General features: G+C 36.0%; 1 protein-coding gene across 1 annotated transcript in view; it reads left to right on the top strand.

Moving 5' to 3' along the window:
- Positions 1–25,607, top strand: part of LOC133322923 (uncharacterized) — a gene marked incomplete at its 5' end in the record, with an annotated part of 70,409 nt that overhangs the window by 34,266 nt on the left and 10,536 nt on the right. Inside the window, one exon of the mRNA XM_061531875.1 lies at positions 4,234–4,410. Within this exon, the coding sequence (XP_061387859.1) occupies positions 4,234–4,410 (177 nt within the window). The remainder of the gene's footprint in view (positions 1–4,233; positions 4,411–25,607) is intronic.

Genomic DNA, 25,607 nt, shown 5'->3' with positions numbered 1-25,607 from the left:
AAAGGGTGTCATACATATTTCCCGTTTAATTTTCGGAATGTTGAAGTTCTTACCCCCATTTTTCCAACCTGAATGTCGTACTACCTAATAGTGTTGTAACATTGTACCCATATAAATGTCCCGACAGACTTAAGGAATATTCATAAGAGCAGGTATGAAAAGTTCGATCTTAACAACATTTTTACATTTTATTAGATCTCCTATTTTAATTTATCGGTATTTGATTTGTATTGAGGTATTTGTAATTTTATAGTCACGGGAATATCATCGTACATATATAAGTTTTCTCTGTGATACACATTATTGGTATCGGATATATGAGTTTATAAGATCTAAGATACTAACCAACGATTAGGCAAATAACGACCATATAATGGTGCCACCTAATTTCCCCTGGCATAGTAACATTTTAGTTACTTTAATAAATACAATGTCCCTATGGAAACATTATTATTATTTTAACAAAATAATCTAGGGCATGGATCTTAGAATCAGAACTCTATTTCGGATGTCTTCTGATTTTCATCCTTGCATTTGTCCCAAATGTACGGGCATTTTATGGAAAACATGTACATTCAATGATACTTCTCAATTATTTTTTGGAGTAGTAAAGTCGGACGGCGTCTGTACTTCTAGAAAACCCAACTACGTTATTCTATGCTCAATTTTGTACGTTGTGCAAAATTTGATGTCAATTTAACAAATATGAGGAGTTTGGTGCACAATTTACTTATATATGGATGATATATCCAAATATGAACCGATTTCAACGAAATTTGTCACAGGTTAGGTTATACTAATTTCAGTACGTTTTGTTCCAATCAGCCATATATTGGTTCCTTGGTGCGTCAATTACTTAAAATCAATATATAATATAATGAAGCTATATCTAAATCTCAACCGATTTTCACTATACTTGGCACACATTATTCTGGATTAAATTCAAAACGCTATCCAACATAAGAACTTGGTATATTATTTAGATTAAATCGGACGAAAATATATATATCTAGATCTGAATCGATTTTCACGAAACTCAGCAGACATCATTCCAGCATCAATTCAGAACGCTATGCCAAATTTTGTGCAAATCAAAGGATACATGTAGTGCACCATTTACATTAAATCGGACGAAACTGTATATGGGAGCTATATCTAAGTCTTGGCCGATTTTCACGAAACTTGACACACATCATTCTGGATTAAATTCAAAACGCTATGCAACATAAGAACTTGGTACATTATTTAGATTAAATCGGACGAAAATATATATATCTAGATCTAAATCGATTTTCACGAAACTCAGCACACATCATTCCAGCAGTACGTTATGCCAAATTTCGTGCAAATCGAAAGATATATGGGACTTTGGTGCACCATTTACATGAAATCGGACGAAACTATATATAGATATACTAAATCTGGACCAATTTTCACGAAACTTGGCAGACATCTCATTAGGCTCAATTCAGTGCGTTATGTCAAATTTCGTGCAAATCGAAAGATGTATAGTTATTTTGGTGCACCATTTACATGAAATCGGGCGAAACTATATATGGGAGCTATATCTAAATCTGGACCGATTTTCACGAAATTTGGCAGACATGACTCTATGCCCAATTCAGTACGTTGTACCAAATTTCGTGCAAATCGAATGATTTTCAGGGACTTTGGTACACCATTTACATTAAATCGGACGAAAATATATATGGGAGCTATATCTAAATCTGAACCGATTTTTCCCAATTTCAATAGGGTTCGTCCTTGGGCCAAACAAATGAGCTGTGCCAAATTTCATCCAAATCGGATCATAAATGCGACCTGCACTTTGCTCACAAAAATACATGGACAGACAGATAGACGGACGGACATCCTTAAATCGTCTTAAAATGTGATTCTATGCATATTCTCAAAAGGAACCATGGGTCTATCTCGTTTCCTTTTGCCTGTTACAAACATATGCACAAAGACATAATACCCTGTACCACAGTGTGGTGAAGGGTATAAAAATCAATACAATGTCAATCCAATTGAAAAAAAAAATATTTTCAAAATTTTCAATAATTGACATTTGCATCACTTCCTCTATATATTTTTGTCCAATTTAATGTAAATAGTGAACCAAAGTTCCTATATATATTTCGATATGAACGAAATTTGCCACATCGTATTGACTTAAGTCTGGAATGATGTGTGTTAAGTTTAGTAAAAATGGGTTCAGATTTAGACATAGCTACAATATATTATATATTTTCGTCCGATTTAAGGTAAATGGTGCGCCAAATATCTTTCGATTTACACCAAATTTGGCATAGCGCACTAAATTAAGTCTCGAATGATGTGTGTTATGATTCGTAAAAATTGGTTCAAATTTAGATATAGCTCCCATGTATATTTTTGTCCGATTTAATAGAAATGGTGCTCCAAAGTCCTTATATATTTTAGTTCAATTGTATGTCAATGTTCTATCGAAAAGCCGACGTCTGTTAGGTCACTATGTAGAATATACCCAAAGTGGTGAAGTCGGCCCAGTCCGACTTTACTACTTTCCTTACTTGTTTTTAATTAATTTTCGTTTCGTAAAACTAATTAGAAAATTGCAAAACATCCCCCAGTTTTTAATTAAACAAATAAAACGGATGCGGAAATACGATGGCAAATGTTAAAAGAAGAAGCAAACACAAATACTATTCAGCGTTGCAATGTAAACATCAAATAAAATGCAATATGAAAATGCAAAACTAATTTCAAAACAAACTGAATATAACAAGAATCAAACCGGATTGAAAAAAAATGGAAACTGCCCTTCGGTTATAAATAATTTTTGCAAAATTCAAATGAAACTGATGCTAAAGCCTTATACAATTGTGCAACACAACATGATCGGATAGGATAACAAAAGATTTAACAATGAAACAAAAGGGATTTAGACTGACTACTTTGCAAATAACCAACTACAATTGTTTTCTAAATAATCCTTATTATACCCTACACAACTATGTTGTCAGGGTATTATAGCTTTGTGCAGCCCCAAAAGTTTGTAACGCCGCGAAATATTGGTCCTAGACCCACCTTTAAGTATACCGATCGTCATATCTCGACTAGCTGAGTCGATCTAGACATGTGTGTCCGTCCGTCTGTCCATTATAATTTGTAAACACGATACAGGCCACAGTTATGGACCAATCTTTACGAAATTTTGCATGTAGGATGGGTTCTGGCCAATGAAGACCCCTATTGTTTTTGGGAAAGCTCGGTTAATATTTAGGGAATGAAATGGACCAAATACTAAATTTTTGTCGGTTTCTCTGGTCGCTCCACAGGCCGCAATAATGGCCCGAACATCGTGAAATTTTGCATGGAGAAGGGGGTCGGGCCAAAGAATAAGCATGCCGGTTTTGATAAAGATCGTTCAATATTTAGCGGGTCAAATGGACCCTGACTTTTGTGTGAAAAATGACAAAATTTGTATTCTATAGCGTATATATTTACCCCTGAAGGACATAGACCCGAAAAGTTTATATTATATCCAAGAGGAGTGGATGACCTTTAAATTAAGACCAATTATATTGTTGCATGTGCTCTGATGTGGGAGTTACACCTAAATATTTACAGGTATCTCCGTATTTGTATGTTATTTAGTAACCCATTATCACTCTAGAGAGCCGAACATAGCGCTGATCGCTTTGAAATGTTTCATGAGGTTCCAGTTATGGTCAAGGACAACGCCTATAATTTTCGGTGATGATCAGATAATAATTTTGGAATGAAATGGACCGAAAAATTAATTTTTTGTGTTATTTTCGAGTCGATCTACAACAACACAACCCACGGTGAAGGGAATCTGGACAATAACTGTACTGAATACTCGTAATATTCGGAAAATATGTCAGTGTGAGGAAGAGGTGCTGTTTACCTCTAATCGGGCAAGATTGTGCAAATATCACGAAATATTGCCCAGGGTCGGAATACACATCCGTAGAAAATTTGAGTTCAGTGGTAGTTGTGTAGGGTATTGTATGGTCGGCCCCGTCCGACTATACTGCTCCGCTCACTGTTTTTTTTAATAAAATAATAAACATAAAATTGCTTCTTTACTTAAAGAAAAAATCAAGTTGAAAACTTGTTATTGATACTTATTTACTAATTTCATTACTCCCTTTGTCTTTCAATTTAATTTAATATTCTTATCGTTTGTTTGTTTGTTTGTTTGTGTATCTCCATTTTGCATAGCATGATGTACCACATGGCAAACATGCATTAATTTTGGTTAAACAACCAAAAGGAAATCTGGTTTGGATCTCAACACTGGATACCAGCAGTACAACCAAAATCTCAGCCAGCACAAATGAAAAGGATAAGAAATTTGAGCCCAAACTTAAGACATGGTCGGATTGTGATAAAATACAGGTAATTAAATATTTATACACCCATACGATTGTATACCTCTCGTATAATTGTGATATATAATAATTGTTCAGAATATCATTAAGATAACATGTTCCCATAGGACTATGAAATAAGTATTAATTTAATAGTAAAAACACAATACATAGTTTTTTCTATTGATCGGCATAACAGTTACTGGTCGTTAATATGTATCAAGTTATATATAACTAATATTGACATTACGGAAAAACCCCATACTACACCAATCAAAACCAGTAAGGAAAGTAGTAAAGTCGGACGGGGCCGACTATATGAATCCTAACAGACGTCCCATTAACATAAAATTAAACATGTCATTCTGCAACCTATACTAAATTTTGGTCAGATATAGAGTTGCTTCTTACAATGGGACAAAATTATGTAAATAAATTTAAACAAATTATCGAAATCTAAACCGATTTCATCGGTTAAGTTACACTTACTTCAGTATGTTTTTTGCATTCGGCCACATTTTGAGTTCTTCATTAACTTATAAATCCAAATTTCGTCCAAATCGATGTATATATAGGGACTTTGGTGCACCATGTACATAAAATCGGACGAAAATATATATGGGAGCTATATCTAAATCTGAACCGATTTTCACGAAACTTAGCACACATCATTCAAGACTCAATTCAGTACGCTATGGCAAATTTCGTGCACATCGAAGGATATATAGGGACTTTGGTGCACTATTTCCCTAAAATCGGAGGAAATTATATATGGGATCTATATCTAAATCTGAACCGATTTTCACGAAACTTAGCACACATCACTCAAGACTCAATTCAGTACGCTATGGCAAATTTCGTGCACATCGAAGGATATATAGGGATTTTGGTGCACTATTTCCCTAAAATCGGATGAAATTATATATGCGAGCTATATCTAAATCTGAAAAGATTTTCACGAAACTTAATACACATCTTTCTAGTCTTAATTCAGAATGTTATGCCAAATTTCGTGCAAATCGAAGGATATATAGAGACATTGGTGCAGCATATACATAAAATCCGACGAAAATATATATGGGAGCTATATCTAAATTTGAACCGATTTTTCCCAATTTCAATAGGGTTCGTCCTTGGGCCAAATAAGTGAAATGTGCCAAATTTCATCCAAATCGGGTCACAAATGCGACCTGTACATTGTTAACAAAAATGGAATTTATATTATGGACCTACATGCAAATCAGATCAAATCTGATATAAACGGCCCAATATTTTTGGTATTCGGTATATTAAAGCTATAGTTTTGTATTTTGGGTTCTCACTAGGTATAAATAGGTCCTACTAATTTTATTCATATTTCTAGGGTACCGCCTACTATTCGTTATTATGTGGAGTTTGGGCAGGTTTTCCAAACAAATTGACTCTAATCTCGATACCAACAAATTTTAACATCGGCCCTGGTTTTCGTATAGCTCCTATATAACGGTATCGACAAATGTCCTGTAATTAGAGGCTTTAGCCGCATTTTCCCACCTATGAGGCTGTAATTTGTTTTAGGTGAATGTTTTGACATTACTCGGTAATCCGGTCTATGGAAATATTGTAATGACTTTCTTAATTCGCCGCAAAAAATTGTATTGACCTTGGAATAGTCCAAAAAAATCTCAGACTTCGACACGTCTATAAAGTGTTTGCGGATTTCAACTAGGTTAAATAGGCCTCTAATATATAGACTTCCTTAACTTGAGTCCTAATTACTGGCCTTCATGTGGCGCCCAACGTGAGATTTTACTCGGTAATCCGGTCAAAGGAAATAGTGTTATGATTTTGTGACGTCTCTTCTTTCAAATCATGAAACAAAAAAAAAGAATTAATATCGGCTTACGTTTTTGTATAGCTCCTATATAACGGTACCGACAAAAGATAGGGTTAGAAACAACAAAATGGCGCCCAACTTTCATACATCTCTCCTTACTCTATTTCCTAATTCGCCACAAAAAATTGTGTGGGCCTTGGAATAGTCCAAAAAATTCTCAGACTTCAACACGTCTATAAAGTGTTTGGGGATTTCAACTTGGTTACATAGAAGCCCTAATTACCGGAAAAAGTTGTATTGGCCTTGCAGTAGTCCCAAAAAAAAATCTCGGAGTTCGAACACGTGTATCAAGTGTATGTGGATTTCCACACGGTTACATAGTCGCCTGGCCTCTGGTATATAGACTTCCTTAAATTAAGCCCTAATTACTGATTTATTATTTTAATAAAAAGTCGGAACCCTTATAGGGGGGTATTTGTCAAACCATGGGTATTCACAGCAACATTTATAGAGAACAAGAACCCGAAATGTCAAGGGCCATAGAACACGCAAGCCTATATTGACAATTTGATTTCAACTTTGATTTCATCCTCCAAAAACCTGAAATGCCAAACCTCTTGGTTTGAGAAATACGGTTAAAACGCTAAAAGTAACCATAAATGGGGTGGCACCTTTACATTAGGTCTATATCAAAATATCGACCTACAATTTACTGTAAATATATATCTCCCTTCTCTTTTAAATACGTTTCAACCTCCATTGTCTACAATTTAATTTCTACTTATATTCAGTTGAAATTATTTTCTACTTATATAAAATTGCTTGGGTTTACAATGGATTAACACATTTCCATATCCCTCAATACTTAAGTAGTAATTTCTTTACTCTTCAAATATTTCCGCACATCTGCGTGCTACAGCTAGATGTGTAATTAAACTCGATTACGATTTCAACTGTAACATTGTAGATATTGAAATTGCAAACCACAATTATCGACAAGCTATTCAAGAGTTTCCATTACTACTTCAATTTTGGTTACCCAATGTGCAGAGGATAATAACCAGTTCTCCTATTGCTAATATGCCTGTCATTACACCTCAACAAATACTAATTGCTATCAATTATTCAAACAGGTGGTAATATTACATATTTAACACAAATGTGTGTGTGTATTTGTTAGGCAATGTTATTTCCTGGCTAGCAGAACTTCAACAGGTCTGGAATATATGATATTCTATATTTAACAGGAATTTCCCAAATATGTATCCAATTAATAGAAAACCTCTTAAATCTGTTCTGCCTCTTCTGCACCCTGCCAAACTCTGGAGTCGCACCCAAGTACGCAAGTATGTATTTATGAATGCCAGTCACTGCTACTGCTAGCATGTCATTGTGCTACCTACACACAGCCTAGCCGTAAATCTTCTTTATACAACATTTGAATCTTAACCACTTCTGTTGGCTTCAAATTGTTGGCACTAACCCCATCTCCTTTTGTTAACGCCACATAATTTTAATTAACCACTTGTTTATCGTTGGTCTGCTGAGTTTTTGGTCTTTCATATCAGGGCAGTTAGTTATTCTTTTGAATGTGAACAACATGGCCAACACTTCCTCCTTTCATCATTTCTTTTTACCCACCAACCAAGTTGGCCATCCATTGGCTGTTGACCTAGACAATTGCACTGGGCATAACTACTAAGTGGTGCCCGCATCAAAAGCATCTGAATTATATATGAGGCGAGTGAAAAGCAAATACCAACAATGAAGAATATCTTTAAACATTTCCAGATTTATTTATTTGCATATTACGGTAGGCTTTAGCAAATAAGGAAATTCATTTGTGTGTATAGTGCAATTATTGTTTGTTTGTTTCCGTTTATAAAACTATAAATATATAATGGAGAATGTAATTATCGAGACTGGTAATATCGTGACTATACATTGGCAAGACTCAGAAGATTAGAAAAGCTAACATACGAATAGGGTTTGAATAAAAATATATAGTTAAGAATATCTATTAATATTACATGAATATATATATATATATATATATATTTCACGCTTCATATAGACCTTGAAATATAAAGTTAGTTTAACCAGTAAGAAAAGTAGTAAAATCGGACGGGGCCGATGATATGATATGATGGGTATATTCTACATATGTATACTAACCTGAAATTGAACGAACTTAAATGTGATCTTTATCTATAACTGAACGGACGAACACCAATACATACACATGCCTTTCTGCAACCCATGCTAAATTCTATTTCATTCAGGCAGAAAATCGGTTCAGATTTAGATATAGCTCCCATATATATTTTCGTCCGATTTAAGGTAAATGGTGTACCAAAGCCCCCTAATATCTTTCGGTTTGCACGAAAATTCATACAGCGTAATGAATTGGGTCTAAAATGATGTGTGTTAAGTTTCCTGAATCGGTTCAGATTTAGATATAACTTCTATGTCTGACCAAATAAAAAATTTTGTGTCGGTTCCAGAATGACATGTTTATGGATCCAATTTATTTTACTAGACCTTTAAAAAGGCGACGTCTGTTAGGATTCATCTGTTGAATATAGCCAAAGTGGTGAAGGGTATCACATAGTCGGCCCCGCCCGGCTTTACTACTTTCCTTACTAGTTTTAGGTATGGAGACATCCTTCCCTAGGTCCATGTTTCGATATATCCATCCCGATTTAAGTATTTATACCCTACATAGTTATGCTGTTAGGGTGTTATGGCTTTGTGTGGCCTTTGTGTGTGGTTGTAACGCCGCCACCTTTAAGTATACCGATCGTCATATCTCGACTAGCTTAGACGATCTACACATATGTGCCCGTCCGTATATCCATTATGTTTTGTAAACAGGATACAAGCCACAGTTATGAACCAATCTTCACTAAATTATGCATGTAGGTTCGGTTCAGATCAAAAAGACCCCATAAATATTTATGGGGATGAACTGGACCAAAAACTTTATTTTTGTTTGTTTTTTCTGACCGCTCTAGAGGCCACAATTATGACCAAAACATTGCGAAATTTACCATGGAGAAAGGCATTTGACCAGTGAACAATCTTTTCATAATAAGCGGTCAATATTTAGCAGGTCAAATAGATCCGGAAGAACATCGATCGGAGAAGTAGACATTATATCCAGGAGGAGTGATTAGCCTTTAAATTCGTACCAATTATATGACTGTAAATACTTGGATAGGGGAGTTATAGGTAAATATTTTAGGTGGTCTAAGTATTCTAATGTTGTTTAGCATTATTATTACAATAATAGTTGGCGGAAATGTCGCGCTGATCGTTTTGAAATTTTACACGAAGTTCAAATTGTGGTCAAGGAACGACATCTATAATTTTCGGCGATGATCAAATGCTATTTAGGGGATTGAATCGTTCAAAAAATTCATTTTGTTTTTCTAGTCGCTCTAGAGGCCACAATTACAAATCGAGTATCCAAATGTCTAATACAAAGAAGGGGATCTGGCCAATTAATTTGAATGGCTGTTTTGCTCAGACGCAGACATTTGTGTGATAAATAAAAAAAAAATAATTTCACTCCGAAAAGTATATTAGGGTAACATTGAGAAGTTGCTGACGTCCAATAATAGGTTAACAAGTTGCAAATGTGACAAAATATTGTCCAGGCTCCGAATATAAATCCGCAGAAAGTTAAAGTTCAGTGGTAGTTGTGTGGGGTATCATATAGCCGACCGACGTCCGTCTATACTGGACTTTATTTATTTTTCGCCTTTTAAATTGGACGTAATTGGCGCAGAGAGTTTTCTATGTGTAGAAAACAGCTACCGTCCAGTGTTGTGGTTGGCAGACCGATTTTGATATAATAAATTAAGCTATATTCGGATTGTAGCCACCCGTAATAATCTACATAGCCATGTAATCTATAATAAATTCTTTATAAATTATATGACTTGTTAAGCAATATGTCAATATTAATTAAAATATAACTTGATACAACGGCAGGTAGATCAAATGTTTAAAATAAATTCTAGAACAAAACCTTACACAATTCATTCATTTTAACATTTCATAACAAATCAGTAACACAAGAAAAAAAACAGCAAATGATTTTCAATTAAAATTGTAATTTCTATGCATATTAATTTCACACGCACTACAATATATTATTGAGATAAATATCTTTTCACAGAACACACATACCACGCCTTTCATCCGTAGGTGTCATCGATATTCGAGCGCGAGTGTGTGTGTGTCACCTCTCTATATATCTCCTTCACACTATCTCTGTGTTTATGCATATGTATGTAACTGTATTATTGAACAAAATGCTTATTTGTATTGTGTGTTTCTGATATCCTTTAGGAAATATCATCGAATTACAAAGGAAATTCTACGGTAATTATTAAATGATAATAATAATAATAATAAAAAAATTCTCCATTGATTAATTGTCCACATTCGTGTACAACGACAATCACAACAACTACAACAATAAAACACACACATAAGCACATAAATCTTCTTAATTAGATTTTGGTTATATTAGAAGAGAGCACTTCACATAGATGTCATATTTTTGTCTCTTTCACATTAACAAAAAAAGAAAAAAAACGACAACTTAAAAAAATAATAATTAAATGTTTTTATTGTTTGAATATATACATATGTATGTGTGTGTGTTAATCATCGTTTATACAATTTTGGTGGGATGTCATTGAATGAAAGAGAGAGAAAACAAAATTGATTTTTATTAATAAAAAATATAAACCATATGCATGAAAATGTGTTCTAAGGGTACCCATGCTTCACGTCCATACACCAGCACGGGTAATCCACTTAGACCATTTTACCATCTGTTGGCCAACACTATTCTTCTCCGGACTTAAAAACTGATGTCATTAGTTTTAGTTTTTGGCGGTACTGAGATAGATGAAATCTCTTACTATCTCAAAGCTGTAGTTTTCAAGTTCCACAGTAGGTCCGAGTCTATGTCCGAGCTTTGTCTTCTTGACATTTACTGCCAGTCTCACTTTGGCAGACTCCTTCTCAATTTGTTCAAAGGTGGCTGTTACCGCTCGTAATGTTCGACTCATTATGACGATGTGCCATTTCTTTTCACATTTGCCTCTCGTATGAGCTTTTCCAGCAGAATGTTAAAAAGGTCACACGAGAGGCTGCCACCTTGCCAGAACCCTCGTTCGGTATTGAAGGGCTCTGAGGGGTCCTTTCCAACTGTAACCCCTGACATTAGAGATTTAGCAAGTATGGGTATATCGAATGGAGGGGCGGGGTGGGAATTCAGTAGGGCGCTTGAAGACGATCGGACCTTTAGTTGTTTAAGTAGTTTTGCTCGTGAAGTATTTAGGAGAAGGACAGTACTTAGCGGAGGTGGTCCTCGTGCATAGCCCCCTTGCAGTTGGGTTTGGTCGGTTGCACCGGGTGGTGGTGGGTTGGTGCGCCGGTTGGCGTTGGTGCGGTTTGGTGCGGTTGTTGGTGGAGAGCTGTGGCTGCTGTGCTCTGCAGTCGCGCGTCATCGTGGGAGGTTCGCGGTGTTTCTACTTCGCGGAAGTCACTTCTGCGGTTGTGGATGTCGTGTAGGCGTGAGGGCAGTTTCGTTCATTGTTTGTCTTGTGATGTCCGTTACCGCGGTCCTTGGGCCCTTTGTGCAGTCCGTGAGGACAGCATGTTAATTGTTTGTGTTGTGTGCATTAGTTCATCGTCGCCACTGCTTGTGGCAAGGTCTTCCTTGTCACTTGCGGTTATTTACTGCCGTTGTTATTTTGTTTTGGGATACCAGCCCGGACTTGTGTCGAACTGGGAGAGGCTTCGGTCTCGAGCCTGAGCGGAGGTTTTCCGTACCGCGGGTGTCAGGTGCCCCTGGATCTGTCGATCCAGCCTGACAGTTGGTGTGGCCCCCTGGGGAGCTTCGCGGGGGTTGTGGTTTCGCCCCTCACCAAGGGGGAGAGTATGCCTTCTGCATGCTCTCCGATTGGTACAGCACTTTGGTGCTGGTGCGCTGGTGGACGCATATCCGCCTGTGGCTCAGCCACTGCGAGGTAGGCCTATGGGCAGGTACTCGCATAAAACACTTTCAGATACTGTAACCGCTACCCTTAAGTTAAAATTATCCTGCATAACGTATTGGTGAATCTGACCTCTGGTTTTGAACAGTTCGGCTGGTAACCCATCAGCACCTGCTACTTTATTATTCTTCAGCCGATTAATAACTTTTTCGATCTCATGTCGGCTAGGTGTATCTTTTTCACCAGAAGCTCTTCAAAATGCTTCTTGCAGATCATCAACACGCTTTCTATATATGTCACCAGGTTTCCTTCTTCATCTCGATAGGATAATGTGTCTACACAAAAGCCCTCGGTTTGGTGGTAAAATTTCCGGACTCCATTCTGAATCCTGTGCATGTCGTTCACGTTTTCCTTCTTCATTCTCCTTGTTTAAATACGTTTCTCTTCTCTCCTTTTCTCCCGATAATTCTTTCTCACACAGGGTTGCCCTTTACGCTGCGTTTTTACCTCAATAGCGTTACGATCAGGATCGTACCATGGGTTTCTTGATGGTGATCTTTGGTGCCCACATGTTGCTTTTGCTGCAGGTTGTAGAATCCATTGTGCTTCTATATTATCGGTATCGGTGCATTCGACTAGCAAGTAGACATGCTGGCGGAGTATGCTTCTGCTACCAGGTCTGCTTGCAGCATTTCGAACGTCTAAAATACTGGATGAGTGCCGTCCATCTATCAAAGCATGATTAATTTAATTCCTCATTATTTGATCCAGAGAAAGCCAGGTGGCCTTATGTATATCGAGATGCTTGAATCTGGTGATGATAACTACCATGTTTTTTGCTGCAGCAAATTTTCCGAGGTCCAAAAATATTTTCTCTTCCGATTATCGCATTAAAATCTCCTAGCAACATTTTAATGTCATGACCAGGGCAGCAAGATCCTAATCATGTCTTTCGACGGAGCATGGGCGCAAATACGACTGATGTAGAAGAATTTCGTTTGTATGCTGATTATAGCAATTCACTCATCTACTGGAGTAAATCTAAAGACGATTCACTCCTATTAACCATAAATCCGCAGCCAAATGAATGTCTCGTTTCATTACAGCTCTAATATAGGGCGTAATCATCTGCTTTATTTACTCTTTTCCCTTTCCTTCATATTTCCTGTAAGGCAACAATATCGGCTTTGTACTTCTTGAGCACATCCGCCAAAGCGAAAACTGCCCCTCGTGGTGCTTAATAGGTTTGCGTATTAACCACCACCACCAAACCCACTTAATGCTGACGACCCGCTTTATTGGTTTTCTTTTTCGTTGCCTTTTCACAGTGGGTGGGAAAATTCTGTCTTTGCAGATTTCCGCACAACTCCTTGCTTAATCCGATTTAACATAATCGCTTAAGGTATTGTGGGAAATGATTTTTCATATTTTTGCTCTTCCTCAACCTCATCCTACGCTAAGCCTTATTATCATGATTTATGGCAAAGTTGAAAAGGATTTTACATCACAATAAACTTTACATAAGTACGCCGTTTAAAGTAACAATTCTGTGCAAAAAATAAAATCGAACAAAGTAAACACCGATCCAGAATTTGGTGTATACCTTAACAAGTATGAAAAGGAGCTGTACCGATTTACCACTTTCAATAGGTTCGTTTGCCCAATTTGCGACTTCCCCAAAACATCACTATATTACTCGATTAGTTCTAGTTTTAGTTTCGTTAATCATCGTTATGTTCCAGTGATTTGTATTCTGTAGATTGTCTTAGATTACGCGGCTGCCATCTAGCGTTGTCTAGAAGCAACTTCTCCTGGAATTGTGCATAGGTTGGCGTCCTTGCTTATTTAGTGTTGCCATTTTTCTGTGGGTGGCGTTATCTTCCTATCATTCCTATTTAGTGTTATCCTCATATGTTGATGTCGAGGTTTACCATTGAAATTTCAGGGGATTTTGAAATAACCGATTTAATACTTTCAAACATTTCGTTGCCAAAAGTTTCATCTCACTCGAATAATAAATGCGATATGTATCTACTGTTACTTCTCTTGAGAGCATAGAGATTCCACAAACCATACATATATTCCTCGTATCGTCCTCTCATTAGTTTCGTTAATCATTGCATATTAGTGGACTAGCTTGTCTTAGGTCATTGGGCTGCCATCTATCGTTGCCTAGAAATAACTTCTCATTGAATTGTGCGCAGTGGTTGATGTCCTGCCTTATTTCGTGTTGCCATATTTACAAATTCCTGGCATTCGTAGTCTTCCCCAGAGTCTCTCAAAATTTCAAAATCAAAATACTTAAAATGATACTCCATATTCTGTCCAAACACAACAATGTCCTCATTATAAAAATTCAATTAGGAGCCAAAACACTTTTTCATCAGTTACAAACATTTTGGGCACAAAAAAAATGCTGGAATAGCTATCCAGCAGCCGACAATTCGTTATCTGGATTATTTTCTATTTGTGAGCATTTTTTTCAACCATTTGCCGTTTATCCTTATACTTCTTCTTTTTTTTGAGCCATTAGCCAAAGCGTAATATAATAACATCCGAAAATCCTGCAACCATTAGTTGTACCAACAAGGACATAAAAAAAGGATATTGTTTCCCCACCCTGCTGTATAAATCGAAAATACGCATTATTGTGGAATTGGTGAAAACACAGTCGGAATTGCTTCTTTAGTACAGGAAAAAGATACACTTAAATGTAACCGCCTTCACATCGAAACAGATTGAAAGTGCAACACAATAATAGTCGCACACAATCCGAACAACAAGACCATCAACTAAATACGATGGCTTGTAGAATCCTTCTTTGCTATTGCCATTATTTGTTGTGTGATAATACATCACTCGCCCAGACGCCGGCATTACCGCTTAACGCACAACCCACCAATCACAAACCGGAGAAAGATACTCTGTTTTCAAAGGGATTTTGTCGGAACAACTCAGACACATTCATTTGCCGCACATTTATCCGATTGCCATAAGACGATGTTTGATGTTTTTAAATATTCGCACTTGACCGTAAAACGTTGATGTATTCAAAATGAGGCTAAGGAACAGTGAACTGAAGGCGAAGAAAAATTTAAAATAGTCTTACATAATCGATCAATTCGTAATTTTCGACAAGAAGGCATGTCACTTAAAAATTTTCAAAATTTATCCAAAACTTAGATCCATTAATAATCCAAATTTCAGGCGGTATATAACAGTATTCGCCCAAATGGAGTTAGAAAATTCCTTTTGGGGATGAAACCCCTTGGCGCGAATGCTAAGAACCAAAACGTCTAAAATTTTAAAATTACATATGGCTAGGATGGAGATCGTTGACAGTTGTGGTTTTTATAATTCGTATTATAAGTTTATGAGCACTTCTAAATTTAGCACCTTCAACATTGGTGTAATGGCCATTATTTGTGTATGCGTATATGTTTGGAAATTGAAACTAAAAATATACGGAAAAAATTGCCTACACCACACTGTGTGTACACATGTATGTGTTCGGGACAGCCGTCCTGTTCTTTGTCGACATCATACCAACACATCCTATTAATGATAATCTACAAACAGCAATCCTGTGTAGGACAACCCTATTACATTACGCCCATGTTAATGCGTTCCTATTGCCATACACACCGTTTGGCAATATTCTTTTTAGGGACATTTTAAGACGTCCTGTGATGGCGGCACGTGTGAATAATCACTCTTGTTAGGTGTTTTGTATAGTCAGCAATACGAATAGCCAGCCAGTCAGGCAGACAGTCAAACAACTATGCCATTCATCACTTATCGAACATCCTTTGGTGTGAATTGAGCAAAATGCTACATTGCTGTGATGATGGTAGTGGTGGTGGTGGTCACTTACATATACCTATGATTCTCGATGCAAGAGTTCTTGCTTTCATTCGAAACCCAAACATTTGTCAGTGAAAGATTACAGCAATGCATTTCCGATGCGAAACTTTGGGCAAATGGATTTTATGTCGGTGATTGCGGTGAGAAGTGTAAATGGATCCGACAACACCATCACAATGAATCGTGGTGGTGAGAAAATGATTTAATAGTTTCATTATATCAGTTTGCATTCCCATGGGATAGTAGGTGTAAAATAAAAAAAAATATATTCAATATTCAGATATACGAATTATGGAAAAAATAGAGCAATAATTTATTTAATACTAATAAAGAAATTGGAACATAGGTTTATATAACAACCTATGGTCTCTATATAGACCAATTGGTCTATATAAATACCTATGGTCTCTACATAGATCAATTGGTCTATATAAAGGCATATGGTTTCAATATAGACCCATTGGTCTACATAAACCATATATACCAATTGTCGGCTTCTGGAATAGCTACAGCATTTTTTTGTGCTCAAAATGTTTGTAAATGGTGAAAAAGTGTTTTGGTTCCTAATAATTTTTATAATGAGGGCATTGTTGTGTTTGGACAGAATATGGAGTATCATTTTAAGTATGTTGATGCTACTGGAAACAATTTCCTACCGATGATGGCTTTATTTTGAAATTTTGAGAGACTCTGGGGAAGACCACGACTGCCAGGAATTTGTAAATATGGCAACACGAAATAAGACAGGACATCAAGCACTGCACACAATTCAAGGAGAAGTTATTTCTAGGCATCGATAGATGGCAGACCCATAACCTAAAACAAACTAGTGCATTATAACAATGGTTAACGATACGAGGAATATGTCTATGGTTTGTGGAATCTCTATGCTCTCAAGAGAAGTAACAGTAGATAACAAATACATATCGCATTTATTATTCGATGAAATTTTTGGCAACGGAATTTTTGAAAGTGGTAAATTGGTTAATTCAAAGTCCCCTGGAATTTAAATGGTAAACCTCGACATCAACATATGAGGATAACAATAAATTGAAATGATAGGAATATAACGCCACCCACAGAAAAATTGCAACACTAAATAAGCAAGGACCCCACCAATGCACAAAATTCCAGCAGAAGTGCTTCCAGACAACGCTAGATGGCAGCCGCGTAAACTAAGACAATCTATAAAAGACAAATCACTGGAACAAAACAATGATTAACGAAACTAAAATTATAACTAAACGAGTAATATTTTTAATGCTTTGAGGAAGTCCAAAGCATACTATATAACATTAATTATAGACCAATAAGACAATTTGTCTATATAAAGATCTCTGGTCTATATATATCTCTGGTCTGGTATCTATATAGGACAATTTGTCTATATAAAGACCTATAGTATCCATATAGACCAATTCCGCTATATAAAGACCACTTGGTCCATATAGATCTCTGGTCTGGTATCTATATAAAACAATTTGTCTATATAAAGACCTATAGTATCCATATAGACCAATTCGGCTATATAAAGACCTATGGTCCTTATATATAGACCAATTGGTCTATATATAGACCTCTGGCCTATATAAATGCCTGTGGTCTATGTAAAAGGTATTTATATAGACCAATAGGTCTATGTAGATACCATAGGTCATGGTATAGACCAACAAACATAGGTCTATATAACCTATTGGTCTATATTATTCCATATAGAGACCTATGTCCCCTAAATAGACAAATTGCTATGTAAAGTCCCATGAACTCTATAAAGACCTCTATACAACCCAATTGGTATTTAGATCAGACCTGTGCTCTCTATACAAGAGCAATATGCCTAAATGAAGACCAAAAGTTTTTATTTCTTAAAAATGCAAATCAATCTTATATACTTTAATCTTTCCCTCAGTTCGCCATATTTTTATTTGCCCACTTTGTGATGAGTTCTCTTTTCTATGTTTGGTAAGAACAGCTGACATTGTGACATTAATCATTTGTTGAGCAGGATTAAGGATGGCTTCCATACCACAAACTGATTAATTTATAGCTTAGGAAAGACCACGAACACACACAGAGGCACAAGCAACGAAGGGTATTCGAATAAAAAACCAGTAAGGAAAGTAGTAAAGTCGGACGGGACCGACTATATGATACCCTTCACCACTATGGGTATATTAAACAGGACTATTAACATGAAATTGGATGAAATAAAATATGTGATATTTATCTAAATGTGAATCTACCTAGATCTATCCATTAACATGTCATTCGTATGTTACAATGGGACAAAAGTATGTAAATCGACTTCAAACAAATATAAATAGGTCATCCGTTGGGGAATGTCTGTACTTCTATAAAACGCAACTACGTAATTCTAGGCTCAATTTTGTACGTTGTGCAGAATTTGATGTCAATCTGACTAACATGAGGAGTTTGATGCCCAATTTACTTGAAATCGGGCGAAAATATATATGGAAGTTCTATCCAAATATTAAGCGATTTCACACAAACTTGTCACAGGTTAGGTTATACTAATTTCAGAACGTTTTGTTCCTATCACCCTATTGGTTCCTTGTCGCGTCAATTACTTAAAATCAATCTATAATAAAAGGGAGCTATATCTAAATCATTATCGTTATGCCAAATTTCGTGCAAATCGAAGGATATATGGGGACTTTGGTGCACCCTTTACATGAAATCGGACGAAACTATACATGGGAGCTATATCTAAATCTTGACCGATTTTCTCGAAGCTTGGCAGACATCATTCTAGGCTCAATTCAGTACTTTATGTCAAATTTTGTGCAAATCGAAAGATATATAGGGACTTTGGGGCACCATTTACATGAAATCGGACGAAACTATATATGGGAGCTATATCTAAATCTGGACCGATTTTCTTGAAACATGGCAGACATCATTCTAGGCTCAATTCAGTACGTTATGCCAAATTTCGTGCAAATCGAATGATATATAGGGACTTTGGGGCACCATTTACGTGAAATCGGACGAAACTATATATGGGAGCTATATCTAAATCTGGACCGATTTTCACGAAACTTGGCAGATATCATTCTAGGCTCAATTCAGTACGTTATACCTAATTTAGTGCAAATCGAAGGATATATAGAGACTTTGGTGCACCATTTACATGAAATCGGACGAAACTATATATGGGAGCTATATCTAAATCTGGACCGATTTTCTCGAAACTTGGCAGACATCATTCTAGGCTCAATTCAGTACGTTATACCTAATTTAGTGCAAATCGAAGGATATATAGAGACTTTGGTGCACCATTTACATGAAATCGGACGAAACTATATATGGGAGCTATATCTAAATCTGGACCGATTTTCTCGAAACTTGGCAGACATCATTCTAGGCTCAATTCAGTACGTTATACCTAATTTAGTGCAAATCGAATGATATATAGAGACTTTGGTGCACCATTTACATGTAAAATCGGACGAAACTATATATGGGAGCTATATCTACATCTGGACCGATTTTCATGAAACTTGGCAGACATCATTCTAGGCCCAATTCAGTACGTTATGCCAAATTTCGTGCAAATCGAAAGATATATAGGGACTCTGGGGCACCATTTACATGAAATCGGACGAAACTATATATGGGAGCTATATCTAAATCTGGACCGATTTTCTTGAAACATGGCAGACATCATTCTAGGATCAATTCAGTACGTTATGCCAAATTTCGTGCCAATCGAATGATATATAGGGACTTTGGGGCACCATTTACATGAAATCGGACGAAACTATATATGGGAGCTATATCTAAATCTGGACCGATTTTCTCGAAACTTGGCAGACATCATTCTAGGCTCAAATTAAGTACGTTATACCTAATTTAGTGCAAATCGAAGGATATATAGAGACTTTGGTGCACCATTTACATGAAATCGGACGAAACTATATATGGGAGCTATATCTAAATCTGGACCGATTTTCATGAAAATTGGCAGACATCATTCTAGACCTAAATGATTAGGCTGTACCAAATTTCGTGCAAATCGAAAGATATATAGGGACCGTTTACATTAAATCGGTTAAATATATATATGGGAGCTATATCTAAATCTGAACCGATTTTTTCCAATTTCAATAGGGTTCGTCCTTGGGCCGAATAAGTGACTTGTGCCAAATTTCATCCAAATCGGATCATAAATGCGACCTGTACTTTGTTTACAATTTAACATCTACAGACGGACGGACGGACGGACGGACATGCATAAATCGACTCAGAAAGTGATTCTATGCATATTCTCAAAAGGAACCATGGGTCTATCTCGATTCCTATTTCCTGTTACAAACATATGCACAAAGACATAAGACCCTGTACCACAGAGTGGTGAAGGGTATAAAAAGGGAGCTATATCTAAATCATTATCGTTATGCCAAATTTCGTGCAAATCGAAGGATATATGGGGACTTTGGGGCACCATTTACATGAAATCGGACGAAACTATATATGGGAGCTATATCTAAATCTGGACCGATTTTCTTGAAACATGGCAGACATCATTCTAAGCTCAATTCAGTACGTTATGCCAAATTTCGTGCAAATCGAATGATATATAGGGACTTTGGGGCACCATTTACATGAAATCGGACGAAACTATATATGGGAGCTATATCAAAATCTGGACCGATTTTCTCGAAACTTGGCAGATATCATTCTAGGCTCAATTCAGTACGTTATACCTAATTTAGTGCAAATCGAAGGATATATAGAGACTTTGGTGCACCATTTACATGAAATCGGACGAAACTATATATGGGAGCTATATCTACATCTGGACCGATTTTCATGAAACTTGGCAGACATCATTCTAGGCCCAATTCAGTACGTTATGCCAAATTTCGTGCAAATCGAAAGATATATAGGGACTCTGGGGCACCATTTACATGAAATCGGACGAAACTACATATGGGAGCTATATCTAAATCTGGACCGATTTTCTTGAAACATGGCAGACATCATTCTAGGATCAATTCAGTACGTTATGCCAAATTTCGTGCCAATCGAATGATATATAGGGACTTTGGGGCACCATTTACATGAAATCGGACGAAACTATATATGGGAGCTATATCTAAATCTGGACCGATTTTCTCGAAACTTGGCAGACATCATTCTAGGATCAATTCAGTACGTTATGCCAAATTTCGTGCCAATCGAATGATATATAGGGACTTTGGGGCACCATTTACATGAAATCGGACGAAACTATATATGGGAGCTATATCTAAATCTGGACCGATTTTCTCGAAACTTGGCAGACATCATTCTAGGCTCAAATTAAGTACGTTATACCTAATTTAGTGCAAATCAAAGGATATATAGAGACTTTGGTGCACCATTTACATGAAATCGGACGAAACTATATATGGGAGCTATATCTAAATATGGACCGATTTTCATGAAAATTGGCAGACATCATTCTAGACCTAAATGATTAGGCTGTACCAAATTTCGTGCAAATCGAAAGATATATAGGGACCGTTTACATTAAATCGGTTAAATATATATATGGGAGCTATATCTAAATCTGAACCGATTTTTTCCAATTTCAATAGGGTTCGTCCTTGGGCCGAATAAGTGACTTGTGCCAAATTTCATCCAAATCGGATCATAAATGCGACCTGTACTTTGTTTACAATTTAACATCTACAGACGGACGGACGGACAGACGGACGGACATGCATAAATCGACTCAGAAAGTGATTCTATGCATATTCTCAAAAGGAACCATGGGTCTATCTCGATTCCTTTTTCCTGTTACAAACATATGCACAAAGACATAATACCCTGTACCACAGAGTGGTGAAGGGTATAAATATGCCTCCGTTTGGAAATGAAAGTGGTCGAATGTATGTATTCAAAGAAGTGCTGTATAGAAAATTTTTAGGAATATATAAAACACAAGAAGCCACATTATGTGTATATAATATTGTAATTTATTTTACTATGAAAAATATTCAAATAAAAACTTTGCATTTTAAAATATTCCCTCATGAGATTATAACTGGAGCACTTCAGATGATATGTGTATATTTGTTTGTGTGTGCGTGTGTGTGTGTGTCATGTGCATTTCAACTAGGATACTTAGTCAAATAAAGAAATGACTGTAATTTATTACACAAATCCCCTCAAAAGACATAATGTACAAATTAATTGTATGCTATTAAAATAATGTATATCGTTTTATTCGTCTATCCCATCAGCCATCCATCTAAGCATGTATGTATGGCAAATACACACATAGTGACTGATATGCTTCCATTCAATGTCATTGTCCATGGCCATAGCAGCAAATTCCCTCTTGTGTCAAAATACCAGCTCAAAATTCCCATGGAAACTGAAAATAATCAATTCTTTTACATACAAAATGTTTGTCAAATCCCAAAGAGTTTTGGGATATGACTGATCAATTTAAAGACGGATGGCTAGATTAAATATGGCAAACATACAAACTAAAGAGAGTTACTGTTCAGATTGTTCGATAATTTAGAATTGTGGTAGTGATATGGCCTGTTCCCGTACTGCAAGAATCTACTACTTTCTACTACGATAACAAATTTTCCTTTATGCTATTAAAGAAAATAGTAAAATCTAGTAGATTCTTGCAGTGCGGCAATAGACCAATATTTTATTAATGTTTGAATGTGAAGTTGGTATGAAAAATATTGGGAAATTACTACTGTATAATTGGGATTTTTGGCGACGTTTTGAGACGTAAAAATAATTATTTTAAATTAAGTCAAGTCAATGTTTATACCATCCACACGAGTTGAGCGTTAAAATACATAAAATCGTCATGGGTATTTAGATGAGGGATACATTTTTGTGAATTAAAAATAACTGTAAAGGTGGTTTTTATGCTGGAAAGTATTACTTATTTGGAATTTTTTTTTTAATTTTTTATACCCTTCACCACTCTGTGGTACAGGGTATTATGTCTTTGTGCATATGTTTGTAACAGGCAAAAGGAAACGAGATAAGCACATGGTTCCTTTTGAGAATATGCATAGAATCACTTTCTGAGTCGATTTATGCATGTCCGTCCGTCCGTCTGTCTGTCGATGTTAAATTGTAAACAAAGTACATGTCGCATTTATAATCCAAATTGGATGAAATTTGGCATAGGTCACATATTCGGCCTAAGGACGAACCCTATTGAAATTGGGAAAAATCGGTTCAGATTTAGATATAGCTCCCACATATATTTTCGACCGATTTAATGTAAACGGACCCTATATATCTTTCGATTTGCACGAAATTTGGTACAGCGTAATGAATTAGGTCTGGAATGATGTGGGCAAAGTTTCGTGAAAATCGGTTCAGATTTGGATATAGCTCCCATATATATTTTCGTCCGATTTAAGGTAAATGGTGTACCAAAATCTCTATATATACTTCGATTTGCACGAAATTTGGCATAGCGTAATGAATTAGGTCTAGCATGATGTGCGTTAAGTTTCGTGAAAATCGGTTCAGATTTGGATATAGCTCCCATATATTTTTTCGTCCGATTTAAGGTAAATGGTGTACCAAAGTCCCTATATATCTTTCGATTTGCACGAAATTTGGCACAGCGTAATGAATTAGGTCTAGCATGATGTGTGTTAAGTTTCGTGAAAATCGTCCGATTTAAGGTAAATGGTGCATCAAAGTCCTTTTATATGCTTTGATTTGCACAAAATTTGGCTTAGCGTTCTAAATTGAGTATAGAATGATGAGTGGTGAGTTTCTGGAAAATCGGCTTAGATTTCGACATCAAATTTGGCATAGCATACTGAATTAAGTCTAGAGAGATGTGTGTTAATTTTCGTGAAAATAGATGATATTTTTAACAACGCGGCGTACCGAGCGTGTATAAATTTAGCTATAAATCGTTTTCCATAAATTTTCCCCATGTTACGCAGGCGGCTCTAATCTGCTCGAATGAAATTAAAGTTAGGATAGGTCGGAGAAAGAGGGAACATAGACATGCAATTGTTAGGATACATATGTACAATATACCCAAAGTGGTGAAGGGTATCATATAGTCGGCCCAGTCCAACTTTACTACTTTCCTTACTGTTTTTTTTTTCTAAAATAAATATTGGTTTAATACCATTTGTACTAAATGTAGACTTTTCGTATTCAATTAAACTTAGTTGTTTAATCTTCTTAAGAATGTTCTCCAATTTCGTGCACTATTGCTAAGAACTTACGAAACCTCCTTTTGTATCCCAAAGCATCATTCCTTCAGCAATATCTGATAATTTAAAGAAACTATATATGGACTATTTTTCATGCACTTTCAAAAATCCACAGTCTCATACACCTCCCACATACCGATATTCATGGTATTAGCACCTAACGCTTCACTCACAACTAATTTTACTAAATTCAACACCATTTAGAATTTTTCGTACACTTAGGGTACAACTTGTTAAAACCACCACATTTTCTTGTCTTGCACACTATTAGCGATGCCTATTCTATACGTCCATCATATACTATTTGTACTAAATTAAGTACCAATTAGCATTTTGTGTACACTAAGTGATCAACTCTTTTTCTCAACCTTATAAATATCCTAGATCCATCTCCTCGCCAACTAATAAACGTACTAATTTTAGTACCCGTTACAAAATTTCGAAAAGTTATTGAATTCCCACTTACAATCCTAAACCATATAATAAAATTCCCACACAAATTTGAAAGATTACAGCTTTAATCGTTAATTCAATATAATGTGTATTAGAAGTACCGTTTGAGGCTAAATTTAGTACTTTTCAACAAATTGAACATTTTCATATACATTTACAGGCTATGAAAACTTTTAAAGAGATTTAAAAAAAATCTTTGCAGAAAATTGTAAATTTTGAATAAATCCAGGCGGCATCTCGCCCCATTTTAGACATTTTTAAAGCGATGTGATTATAAGTCAATAATTTCATTTTCAGAGAATAAAAAAGTGTAATCGTGGTTAAGTTCGGCCGGGCCGAACATTTTAAATAAAAACGATGTTAAGCTCCAACCGGCTGAACTTTGTATACCCTCCACCATGAGGATGATAATCAAAATATCTAAAATTAATGCGTGCTCCTTCTCCGTTAATCGACATAGAACTTTATTTATAATTTGCAGGGTGTCCGGTGAAAATTTCGAGATGTCAGAATTTTTGTTTGCAAAATAATGCTAAAACTCTCAAAATACCACAAATTGGACAGGACCTTTATTTGAGGACTATAATGAAGTTATGTCAAAAATGGACCAAAATCGAAAAATGTTGGCAAACATATATTTTAAATTAACTTTTATATGGGGAATATGTCAAAACATAGAAAATTTTCCGCATAAATATTTCCTACCCTACGTGAACCCAGAGAATGTGTCTAAAATCTTCAAAATAAATATGATAAAATAATAGCAAAACATCACCTATATTAACAATTTTCTGAATAAATGTCATTATCCAAAACCCCTCAAAAACTTAACTTTTAGTGGAGA

The sequence above is a fragment of the Musca vetustissima genome, unplaced genomic scaffold, assembly GCF_032173495.1.
Source record: "Musca vetustissima isolate MV318-11 ecotype Yass unplaced genomic scaffold, APGP_CSIRO_Mvet_v1 utg31550, whole genome shotgun sequence".
NCBI classification, from domain to species: Eukaryota; Metazoa; Arthropoda; class Insecta; order Diptera; family Muscidae; genus Musca; species Musca vetustissima.
This window is presented reverse-complemented; position numbering and strand designations above follow the sequence as displayed.